This window comes from Coffea arabica, chromosome 9c, assembly GCF_036785885.1.
Source record: "Coffea arabica cultivar ET-39 chromosome 9c, Coffea Arabica ET-39 HiFi, whole genome shotgun sequence".
Classification (NCBI taxonomy): Eukaryota; Viridiplantae; Streptophyta; class Magnoliopsida; order Gentianales; family Rubiaceae; genus Coffea; species Coffea arabica.
Genome location: NC_092326.1, coordinates 44,233,884 through 44,246,036, shown reverse-complemented (window position 1 = coordinate 44,246,036; position 12,153 = coordinate 44,233,884). Strand labels below are relative to the sequence as shown.

The 12,153-nt window shown below is 36.5% G+C and overlaps 1 protein-coding gene across 2 annotated transcripts; it reads left to right on the top strand.

Moving 5' to 3' along the window:
- The first annotated feature begins 727 nt into the window (after nt 1–727).
- LOC113708974 (AT-rich interactive domain-containing protein 6-like) lies at nt 728–12,057 on the top strand. Of its 2 annotated transcripts, XM_072065152.1 has the most exons (14): nt 731–1,165; nt 1,309–1,470; nt 1,631–2,617; nt 2,707–2,746; nt 4,365–4,417; nt 6,389–6,434; nt 7,704–7,796; nt 8,125–8,247; nt 8,361–8,412; nt 8,509–8,584; nt 10,063–10,129; nt 10,230–10,280; nt 11,127–11,219; nt 11,543–12,057. In XM_072065152.1, the coding sequence occupies exons 3-14, from the start codon at nt 1,647–1,649 to the stop codon at nt 11,645–11,647; spliced, it is 1,770 nt and encodes a 589-aa protein (XP_071921253.1). In that variant the 5' UTR covers nt 731–1,165; nt 1,309–1,470; nt 1,631–1,646; the 3' UTR covers nt 11,648–12,057. The 2 variants fall into 2 exon arrangements, 1 of the variants encoding a protein (XP_071921253.1); XR_011821137.1 differs by lacking the exons at nt 10,063–10,129; nt 10,230–10,280 and having other exon boundaries at nt 728–1,165.
- The last annotated feature ends 96 nt before the right edge of the window (nt 12,058–12,153 follow it).

The window sequence follows — 12,153 nt, the reverse complement described above, 5'->3', positions numbered from 1 at the left end:
CCTTAATATTTTATTATTTATTAAGAAAAAATATTATTTTACTTTTTAAAAAAATTAAAGAAATTATTTTTTATTTTTAAAAAAAAATTAAAATAATTATTTTTTATTTTTTCGAGCTCGAGCTCGAGCTTTAAATTATCAGCTCGTCAAGCTCGAGTTCAAGTTCAAGTTCAATAAAAATATGTCAAGGCACGGTTCGATTAGGCCAAAATTTGACTCGACTCGACTCGTTTGTATCCCTAGTCAAAATATAACCTCAAATTAATCCATTTTTAGAATTTTTATAAAATTAATCCTAAATCTGCACTCATGTTGGTATAAGTGACCTGCTAAACCCGACGGATTTTAGAAATTCTTTTTTTGAATTACTTTTTTATCCAATTTTTTAATTTGACTAATCACACCAACATCAGCATTGTCATCTTTTTGACAATTAGATGAAAAAAATTGAAAACGAATTTGAAAATTAGGGTTTCTTTCTTTCTTTGACACTTAAATTTATCATTTATGTTTGTATATCATATCAATATGAATTCATAAACTAAGAAATACGTATGGGTATGGGTTGTGTGTATGAACTGTGAAATATGAAATGGGTTATGGTTTATTAACATTTAAGAATTTATGTACTTATATTATAATTTATATGTTTATTTAATTATGTTTTATTTTTTATTACATAATGTGACCCAACGGTTCAGTTGAACCATTAACCCGCCAACCCGATCTTGCTGCCGTGTTGATGCCGGATTGGTTTTAATAATTGCGGTATCAACATCCCCACCCTTGGACCATCGCAGTGTGTGCAGTATCACTATTATGATGTGGGCTCGTACAGGCGGGGAAGTTCTCAATCTTTGATTCTTTTCTCGATTAACCCTTTTCTATCCTTGCCTTAGTAATTGTCTCTTTCCGGGTACTGAAGAACTGTGAAAAATTGCTGCCCAGCAAAATATCAACACTCCAAAGTCACCGCTTGCCATTTTATGATTTCAACCACCAACATGTTGCCAACAGCCTGAGAGTCGGAAATGTATTGCGGAGAACAAACAAGAAATACCTGGTCCCTTCTCAGTAATATTTCTCCGTCATAAATAGTGTGAACAAATTTCTTCGTATCGCCGGCGTTAGGGTTTTTCTTATCGGAACAGCTCAAGAATTTCCGGTTCGTTAATTTAATCCCTCTCGAGTTTAGGGGTTTAAACCCCTCCAAGTCCAAGCCTTTCTTTGCTACCCAAGTTATTTTTTCTTATTATTATTTTTTTTTTTTTGTTTTTCTTGGCGCATTGAACATTTCTTGAAATTTAGGACGGGCGGTTCGCGCACCTGGGACGACGTAGAAGCATAACCTACGAGACGGAATAGGTGTTTATTCAGTAAGACGCTGCTGGCCTGGCAACTGGCATGGTTTTTGAAACCTAATTAGCTGCTGCAAATAACAGAAGAATCGGGCTATTTAAATTAAAACTAGTGAGTGTCGCATTTTTTGCTTCTTGGTGTTTAAATAAACCGAAATACTGTGGAGTAGTATTCAATCGATAACTTCAGTATAATTATTATACTGCTGAGTTTATTTCATGTCTGGGCTTTTTTACATTTTGAGCTTTTGTATAACATGGGGATTTTGCAGAAGCAAAGTTTCACTCATGGCGGCTGATTCTACAACTGATGATACCCGTGAAAACCAACAGTCTGGGGTGAATGCTATTATTGGTGCCTCTAATAAGAGTAATGATGACATGGGTTTGAACCAGCCTCCTCAGGTTAATTTGAAGGATTTTCCTCGATCCCATGACATACAAAATGCGGAGGAAGTTATAAAGGAGGAAGTCTTACTTCCATGCGACCGTGGTGACAATTCAGCTGAAATCTTGGAGCAGGAGCTAGGCAAACCTGATATCCACAGTGTTGACGTCCAAAGCAAGGACCCAGCTGACCTTATTGAGGAAAATGATGGTGTGCATTCTCCTGGTGCTGCACGTGGGCCACTCCCATGTGATACTGAAACAATTGACTTTGAAGGTCAGAGTCAGAAGATTGAGGGAAAAGTTCTGGATGGTGCCAACCAGGATCAGAATTCAGCGATCCTGGACGACAGACCTTTGGAGTTAGAAATCAAACACGAGAAGGCTCAACAACAGAAAGATGGGTTTACTGGTGCTCAGTCATCAATTACAACTGCAACCAAGGAGATGGACATGGAAAAGAGTTTGACTTGTGTACGGTCATCTTCAGCGGTTGAACCTGAGGAAGCAAAGTTGATCACTGTGGTGAATGAAAGCAAGGAGAAATGCTTGAGCAAAGAAATGCCTGGTTTGGAGTTGGCAACGGACGATGAAAAAACCAAGGGATTTGGTAGTGCCTCAGCAGAGATGGAGGTTGAACTGAACAATGAGGTTGAGGGAGAATTTGAAAATCCACCCATTGTACAACCTGACACTGATACGAAAACAGCTTCTAATATGCTTCTACCAGATAGAAATGCTTTCCTTGGGGATGAGTCAGAAACAGAGGAAAATCAAGCAGCCTTTATGAAAGAGTTGGAAGCTTTCCACAAAGAGAGGTTCTTGGAATTCAAGCCACCAAAGTTCTATGGAGAGCCATTGAATTGCCTTAAGTCAGTATTTCTCCTAATTTTTGGGTTTCCATGTAGTTTTCAGACTTTCAGTGCTTTTGGGCTTATTTTGTTCATTCATTTACAAGCAGATTATGGAGAGCTGTAATCAAACTTGGCGGCTATGAACAGGTTTGTTGAGTCTGTGCTTAATTTCTTCCATGTTTTATTGTGTTTTGATGCACATGATGTTTGAACATTTGGAAAATAAAGTCATCGTAGTTTGATGAGAATGAAGCACACATGCTTAAAGCAGAAGATTGTGGTTAATTCTTTTATTTAAACTTCACTTATCAAGAGGAATTGGCACCGAACATAAGTGTTGTTTGAATGCATCTCGGTAATTACTGGAAAACATCATCTAGTATTTCCTGAAAAAGCGTAAATAATTTGAATGCTCATAAACTTTTCTCCTTTTCGATATAATTAACTCTTTCGAGGAGGCTGCTGTTCTGTCATTACCCCGGATTTGTAGTAACATTAGAATTGAGACGTTTTTTATGCATTCTGGTGAAAGTTACCACCTGTTTTATAGAGGGGAATGGCACTAGGCTGGTTTAATGATAGTGATTGTGATGGGAATAAATCTATTGCTTTCAGTGACCCACTCTAGGGGTTTTGTGATGACCAAGTGAATTTGGCACTTTTAGTCTGGTTAACCTCTCCTTGCTGCCTTTTTTTAAATTATTTTGCAACAAAAATTGACAAAAGTTCACTTTCCTTCCTCTGCCAAACACCACCCCTGTTCCCCACCTTTCTCCTTCATCCGTGTCCCCCACCCTCCCCTCTCCTGTTCCCCACCCTACCTGTTGATAGACCTATCACAGTTATGGTTGAGTTTGATTCAATTGTTGCAAATGCAGTTGTTGTGAGCAAATCAAAACTGGTTGAGTACTTGTGGAGATTCAAGAGACTGATCTGGTGTGTTATGGAGTACTGGGTTGAATGGTAGGAAACTGAGTTGGATGTCTTGAGGGCTGCAGCTTGTGTGCTGCCACAAGCGGAGGTGCAGGTGCCAATACAGATGAAGAAGAAGGAAAAACAACAAGAAAAGTAAAAAATAAAATAAAAATAAAAGAAGGACGGCCAAATAAAAGTTTGAATGGCAGATTCATTGAGTCCGTCAAAGTCTGCTGCTGATTTTGTGGTCATCAGACTGTTGAAGCAAGACAAGGAAGAAAGGAAGAAGAGGAAAACAAAAAATAGATAAAACTAACAGGAAAAAATCAAGTTAATTCTAAACACATTCCTATAACAAACAATTAATTATCATTGAGCGGGTTTCAACCAAAACCCATTATCATTTTGGTTGAAACTATTGCTATTGCCTATTTGAGTGCGAACGGGTGGTTAGAACATCGAACTTGTGATATGATCACCCCTAAACCAACTTTGAATGCCAAGTATAATATTCTATCTACATGTTTTAGGAGGGATAGTTGGAATGGTTTTGTGATACATATTACATGATTATGCATGTATAACATGTATGAAAAGTATGTTATGCTGGGCTTTTTTTCCGACTTGTTCCTGTTTCAAACAGCTTATCCTTTATTGCTTAAAGCTTTGATACTATAGACCATATTTCTTGACATTTCTTTAGTTCAGAGTTTCTTCACTCTTGAGGAGTTAAAATAAATGTATCATATGGTTTTGCTACCTGAAACTTTAGCAGCATTTTCAGCTCAAGTTAGTTCCCATCGGTAAGATGACTACATTATCAATGGTGTCTCTTTTTTTGGGATTGCAGGTGACTGCTTGCAAGCTGTGGCGGCAAGTTGGAGAATCTTTTAATCCTCCAAAGTAAGGCATGCTAAGTTTAATACAACTTTTAAGATAACTAGGAAACAAAATTCTGATTGAACTTTAACCTACTCAGCAATAATCTAATTGTGTTATTCGTAATAAGTAAAATGTGTACTGAAAAATTTAATTTTTAAAGAAATGGGAAGAGGAATGGGGGAAATAGTTGATTTGCGTGTGTGTCAATTTGATATTCTTGCCTCTGTATTCTTTATGTTCATCAAAAGTTCCTTTAGGCTTGTTCATCAGAGCCATTGGAACACTGAAGGCCCTAAATTTTTGTGCCACTCTGCTTCATTCTTATCTCCTAAAATCGTTTGCTTGCCCCCAATCCTCAATTATTTATAAGCCTTGGCCAATTAATGGTGAGTAGTTGACCTCCTAAATATTTGTCTTACCACAAATGTTTGCTCTTTTACTGTGGCCATCCTTTGATTGTTCTCCCAGTTTTTTTTTTCCTGTTTGCAACAATGAAATCTTATTAAATATCAGTAGGGTTAGACCAGAGGCAGTTGTCCCATTATTACTATCCTCAATTTCCTAAAAGTATTAAGAGATTATCCACATATTCGGATTTTAAGATTACAGTTTGCTTTTCCTAGTCTTTAATTGCCTCTAAAGCTATTCTCATGTGCATTCTTTTGCTAACATATTATTTTTATGAATTTACTTGGAAGTGTTTGTACTCTTTCTCCTCAAGATTAGTAAGCAAAGTCGCTCTATGTTGATTCTCCCAAGTTTATGTCCACATCTCAACTTTTTGTACCTTTGAATTGCCTTCAACACCCATCTGTCTTTTGGCCCACACAGCACAGGCGATAAACAAAATTTTTCAGTATATGCATCCCAATAGGTAGAAGAGCTCATTCCTGGGTGAAAGTGTACGAGTTATCGTCCATGAATTGTTGACTATCTCTGTTGAAATTGGTCTTTGGTACATGTGGTTATAATTGTCACTGTGTATCTAGCTCGCTATGTCTTTATTGTGTTTTGATGCTTTTATTCCAATAGCTTGAATAATATTCAAAAGATTTCATAACCTCTCCTTTATTTTCTCTGTAACAAGCCTTATCTTCAAAGTATTTGTTCCTCCTTGTGTTCTGAATTCAGATCATCATTTGCATCAACATTCAATTTTTGTTATTTCCATTTAATATTGCCTCTACTTGTTCAAGCATATGCTCTTTTCCTTCCTATCTTCCAACTCCACTTGTTATTACCATTCAAGTTTCATTTGTACTTGTTAGGCTTGCTGATCTTAACTTGGTCTGCATTTGATAGATGCTGTGACAAGTTTAATGTCTGACTAAGAATCCTGAAGCCAGTACTTAGTCGCAAGCAAATAAGTCTTATGAATCACTCAAACCATTCCAACTTTTCCAGTGTGGAATAAATCTGTCTGTGTCACAACGGGGTAGTTTCAGATTTTGTCTTTACAGATCATTATAGTGGATAAATGGTAATATTTTATAGTGCAAGTTCACTTGAAAGAAGGTTATTGTAAATTAAAAAAAATTGAAAAGGGGTGATATAGGCTTTTATGGATAGCTTTCAGTATACTTGAAATTGAATCCCACTTTCTTGTCAGAGATTGCAGATTCAGCCAATTATAATTTTTTCTGGAGGGTGTAAAACAAAAAAAAGGGATGACAAATAGACCTCTGAAAATTGCAGCATGGGTGGCAGAGTTTGTGGTTATTTCTCCTGGTTTTTTATTGTGTGTTAGATATTTTGTTACACCAGAATTGAGCATTTCTTTAATAGGTTGAGAAACTTATACTGAGGATTGTATTTATACCTTTGCGATATATAATTTGATTACGCAGTATATGAAATAGATATAGGTTTCTCAATGATGGTCTCTTTGCATGACTTATATAATTTTTCCCTCATGATGTGTTTTTGTTATGTTCATTTTGTTTGTGGTTGTTTTGGTAAGAGAATCCAGCATTTTCTTTTATAATTGTGCAGGACCTGTACGACAGTTTCCTGGACATTTCGAGGTTTCTATGAGAAGGTAAAGATTAGTTGACTGATTTTTCATTTATTCTTGACGTTATAAGATTTTTTAGGTATCTAGTGTAGTTAACAATTTGCCGCCTGATAGGTAAGCTGGTACCGAAGAATTGTCAGGACTACAAGAATTTTGTAGAACAGCCAAGCAGGGACTAGCTCTATGGCTCCAAAATGCAAAGGATATTTTGGATAGTTGTTGTTGATTACTTCATCTCCTTGCTTTTAATTCTTTGTTATTTCTCTTGTTCTCTGAAAGCCTGTATATGGAAGAGGAGCAGTATCCTAAATTTAACTCATCCTTCTTCTTGTGCAATATAAGCTCCAAAATATGGAGTATGTTCTTCACTGGCCAAGTCATGCTTTTTTGACCGATTATTTTTCTCACCATTAAATTAGCATATGCGTCCAGTAACTAATATAGTCTTGACATGAAGGCCAGCTAAGAATCCATAAACCCTTAAATTAGCATATGTGTTCATTAACTAGTATGGTCTTGACATGAAGGCCAGCTAGGAATCCACAAGGATGGGGATGGAAGCTTTACTCCGGGAAAATAGCTAAAGTGTGGAATAGTCATATTTCTGGCTTCGTTTAGTTTTTTATTTTAATGTACACTTTCTTTCTTTTTCATGTTTCATTTAGTTTTTCATTCTTGTTTGATGTTACTTTTACTGTACATATATAATGCCTTTAGTTTATGGTAATGGGAATTGAAGATTGGATATCCTATTCCAATCCCAGTTATCTGAATTTTTGGATGAGGACAAACAGGTAATGAGAGCTGAAAAATGGTCAAATAAAATACCCTCATCTAGTGTGTATCTGAATGCCATGTCTCATCTCGCGTGTATCTTATAGTAACAACTTGCATTAGAAGCAAATAGATAAGTTTGAAAGAAAGGCAAAAAGGATGGAAGCTGTTGATTTTAAGTTTCCAAAATCTCGTAAAGAGGACTTACAGTGGGATAGCAAAAAGTGTCAAATGAAAACAGTAATTGCTGGTTTGATATGGTAATGGACCATGAGCATCTGTGCTCATCATACATGGGCCTAATTCCCATACATGCCAAAAAAAATACATCCAAACACTTGAAATGAACTTTATGGTTAACCTAATTGCTGGGTTTCTCTTTTGCCTAAATCAAATGCCCATACTGACATCCCTTACCCTTTCCATGAATTAACACATCCTTACTTTTCTTACAATATTTCTTTCATATGTTTACTTGTTTCTGTTTCATTTTGAAATTGTTATTTGTTGCTACTGCAGGCACTACTGGAGTATGAAAAGCACAAAATGCGCTGTGGTGAACTTCCTTTTACTGATGCTTCCTTTGTAGAACCATCCGGCGCTGGCAATCAGGTAGTTGACATGTACAATCTTGTTAGTGGTAGAAGTTAATCAGATCAAGAATTGCTATTGTAAAGTTAGAAGAACAAAGCTGGAAGATTGACATTTGCAAGTCACGGATTTGAATTTGTTGAAATATTGTTTTGACTTCCATATCCATCCTTTATAGCCGAAACTAACGCCTTTAACCTTTTTTACGCCAGTAATTGCTGGTGTCATCTTCTTAAATGGCTCTAACTTTAGCTTCCTCATTCTGTTTTGTGTTCTGCCAACTATGTCCTCACCAAACCAATCTCTTCACAATGCATACGTTCATAACTAAGGAAATTTTCATTTGCAGGCAGGTACCAGTCAATCATCAGGATCAGGAAGAGCAAGAAGGGATGCTGCAGCTCGTGCTATGCAGGGTTGGCACAGTCAGCGTCTCCTTGGCAATGGAGAGGTTGGAGATCCGATTATCAAGGTGAGTGTAAGGGTAAACTTTTGTGCCATAAAATACATATACACTTGTTTCTTGTAGTGTATGGTTGTTTGTTCATTGTGCTTTTTCCTTTATGCTGGGTCTGTGATTTGTAGGACAAAAATTTGGTTTCAACACCAAAGCATGAAAAGCAGCTGAAAAGCGTTGGTAAGAATATAACTGAAGTGTTAGTTTCCTTTCTAGTCAGTAATGTTGAATTCTTTGCTCTGGTTGTTTTAATTTTCATTTGCTTCTCTAATGAAGGTCTGCTAAAACGTAAAAAGGCGTCTCCTGTTGATCATCCTCTCCATGGTGCAAGCATGAAAGTATCGAAACCACAGTTAAGAGCTCTGGATCCATGTGCTCTTTTTTTTTTGGTGACTAGAGAAGCGTACTTGTTATATCGTGTAATGCTGTTAAATGATAGTTTTTCTTCCTTCTTCTGGAGTAAGGCCAGTTACCAGTGAACAGACGAGGTGACTTCATGTCCGAAAAGGAGTGGGATGCATTATTATAGGAGAAGAATTAGAATTGGAGTTGGAAGATGTTAACATTTCAGAGAGAGTTATTCTTTATCTTGTTCTATGGTTTCTTTTCTTTAGTTGGCAAAGTACTAGTTACTTCCCCATTTTTTAAATAGAGACATACTGGTATTTTGGTAATTTCAAAGATCTTATGTTGTATCTGCTTTGGTGGTGGTGACAGAAAGGTATTGAAGAAAGTCCATAGACTCAGTCTTGCTTATTTTACCCTCACTAAAGATACAAGCGACAAACTGCATCCTTTGCTTTTTAGCAGTGTTCAATTCATTTGATGAAGAACTGAGGTGTTAAAGTTAGTAGATAATCTGTAATCTGATTTTTTGTGTATTTTCTTGGTCACTAGTGATTACCTGTTAAAAGTGAATATTATCTTGTTATTAACTATAATGGTGTTTTTTTTAGTCATGTAATATGAGTTGGAGAGAGAAAGAAAAGGCCAATCTGAATGAGTAGTCTAGCATCTTGGCTTATTGCCTGTGTCTGTCAGTCTTTCTCACTTACATTTTGGAGAAAAGGTTGTGGGAGTAGATGCAGATTTAAGAGAAGGAATGAATATGAAAACAAGAGCTTCTGTTTCTGTAAAATTTGTGAAAATGTTGGCTAATTCATAGGTCCTACACTGTTATTCCAAATTCTTTTCTAAACAATCTCCTATCCAAACATAACAAGTATGTTTTTGTTTCCAATGGTTATCTTTGCCTCTCTTGTAATATGGGATTATTCTGGAAACTCTGCAGCAAATCTTATCGTGGGAGGAACTTAAAAACTCAGTTTTCATTTGTCTGAAATCTAAGTGCTTATCATTTAAAAAATCTGTAATTTGAGATCCTGTGAAAATAACACCTTACTTCTTAGATGCTTCAAGTTCTGTTGAACAATTATTTTCCGACACGACTATTTCTGAAAACCTTGTGACTGACCTTGATGTAAATCATTTTAAAGATTTCAAAGGAAGAAGAACTGGAGTAATACATAGAAAGTTTTGCCCACTTTTGCTAGAAACAATTAGGCCTCTTTGTGCAGTAATGATTTATTCTGAGAAGTGTCTTTCTTATCTTAATCAGTTCTTTTTAAGCAAAAATTTGAACTTTTCAAGTTAATTTCTTATCCCGGTTAAGGTTTACATGTTCTGTTGTATTGGGCATAGACTGGATATCGGTAGTTGATATTTGTCCGTAGTGAAATAGCACTTTAGCTTGTGATCAACAGATCAAGTTACATTCCTTCAGCTCGAGATTTATGTTTTTTTTTTTTTTTTTTTTTTGGGGGGCATTAGACTGGATACAATGGTGGTAGATATTGGTAACCCGGCCGACTGGGTGAAGATTAATGTACAGAGAACAGTAAGTTTTTTCTTGAAACTCTTGTTTGGCCTCTTATATCAGGTATTCTGGAGTATCTCATGCATGAAAATTTAACTTTTTTGTAACATTGATTGTACAGAAAGACTGCTTTGAAGTATATGCTTTAGTTCCTGGGCTTTTGCGCGAAGAGGTAATTGAAGAAACATGTGCCGTCTCTCTCTGTAGGAAAATCTATTGCTACTTTTTGCCATTTGTGTTCCAGAAAGTATGACTTCCCGGTCAGGGGCCTGTATTTGAAATGTCATCTAGAATGGCTGGTCAGTTGATGAAAGAGAAAATATTGAGCATGAAAGAGTAGTATGAGATGTTTTCCTTTTGTGACTGGGTTAAAACTCCTTTTCTTGGCTTCTTGAGAGTGTGTTTCTGTTGCTTATTTGCATACTGCTATGCTCACTTTTGTGGATCTTCTGCTAAATACTAGTTATTAGAATTCACTTACTTAGAAGCATTGTGTTCTGCGAAAGTGATTTTTTTTATTGTCTCAGAAGTGTAGTGCATGACATCTGACGTTGACAAGATTTACAAACTTAATGTTGGCCCACAAAATAGTAATAAAATTAGCAGTTATCTGAGTTGATATAGGAATATTTACTTGCTCAATTTTTTTCTCATGCTGTGCTGGTTGCCTATTATTTTTCACATCTTTCATGAGTGCAGCCAGCCTTAAATGAAACTCTCATCTCTAAATTTCATATGTAGTATATAGAGTCCAACAAACAATCTTTTGATCATTTTAGTTTTGCTCTCATATGAAAACCTTTTCGCCCTTGTACTGTAGCCTGGAAAACTATCCATTCCGGTGGTTTTATATTTTTATTGAGGCAGTTGTAGCTGACGATTATCGGTCTTCAGGGGGTTCAAAATTTGAGGCTGATTATGAACTACCTACCTGTTTGATGGTTTGCAATTCATAGTGCTTCAGTTACCTTTTTGAGCTTGCACTGTATTAGATGGGCTTATTCTTGATTAAAATCAGGTGCGGGTGCAATCTGATCCTGCAGGCCGCTTAGTTATATCTGGTCAGCCAGAACAGCTGGATAATCCTTGGGGAGTCACTCCATTCAAAAAGGTTATTTACGTGTGTTTCATGATTATTCGTAAGATTAAACCTCATTATTGCTGTATAAATAGTGCACGGGTTGAATTCATTTGATAACAGTGCATGTATAGTTGGGTGTTTCTGCAAAATCTGGTGAGACCAAATTACCCTTCTCTCTCTAATGTGCGTTCGGGTAGCAGGGAACTGATGAGTGAGCCAGTGTGTCAATGTTTATCTGCTGATAGGACATTTCACTGGGCTAGTAGCAGCATGTCTACAGAATAAAATTTTGCTTTTGTTATGTGTGCTTGATGCATGGAATAATGTGACAGATAAAGTTGTTCCTTTACCAGGTAGTCAGCTTACCATCCAGGATAGATCCTCATCAGACATCTGCTGTGGTTACCTTACATGGCCAGTTGTTTGTGCGAGTACCATTTGAGCAGTCAGACACCTAGAATTTGGAAAAGGTACATTGAGCTCCATTTGCTCTGTCTGGTTATCTGAAGACACAGAGAGAAGGAGAGATTGTTGGGGGAAATGGAGCTACGGATGTCAAATTTGCAATGAAAGTTTGACTTTGTACTGCAAGCTCACAATGAAGCTTAAAGTTTTTTTTTTTTTTTTTTTTTTTTTTGTCTTAAGAAAAAAGAAAACACTTGCTGCTGTTTAACGTAAGCTTTGCGGCTGAATTATCGTTTGTGTAGATGCTATCTACTTACTGTAGGTTCAGTATGATTCACTTTTCCGACCCTTCTCTTTGCTGTCCGGTTCATGTGTTTCCTTTAGTTGGACCTGTACATTTTCGTTGCCAAACATACATGCTTGCTATCATTTTTCTTCGAAGATTTGAGTATTTCTATCTGAATTTATGTTCTTTAAATTAACTCCCTTGGTTTGAAGGTCTAGTGCATGGTCCCCTTGTTTGCAAAATATATTTCTACTAGTTCGATGGGAAGTATGA

Coding starts and splice junctions, on each gene's coding strand:
- LOC113708974 (XM_072065152.1), top strand. CDS start 1,647: ATGGCGGCTGATTCTACAACTGATGATACCCGTGAAAACCAACAGTCT. Junction 4,418..6,388: donor GAATCTTTTAATCCTCCAAA/GTAAGGCATGCT, acceptor ATAATTGTGCAG/GACCTGTACGACAGTTTCCT. Junction 7,797..8,124: donor CATCCGGCGCTGGCAATCAG/GTAGTTGACATG, acceptor TTTCATTTGCAG/GCAGGTACCAGTCAATCATC.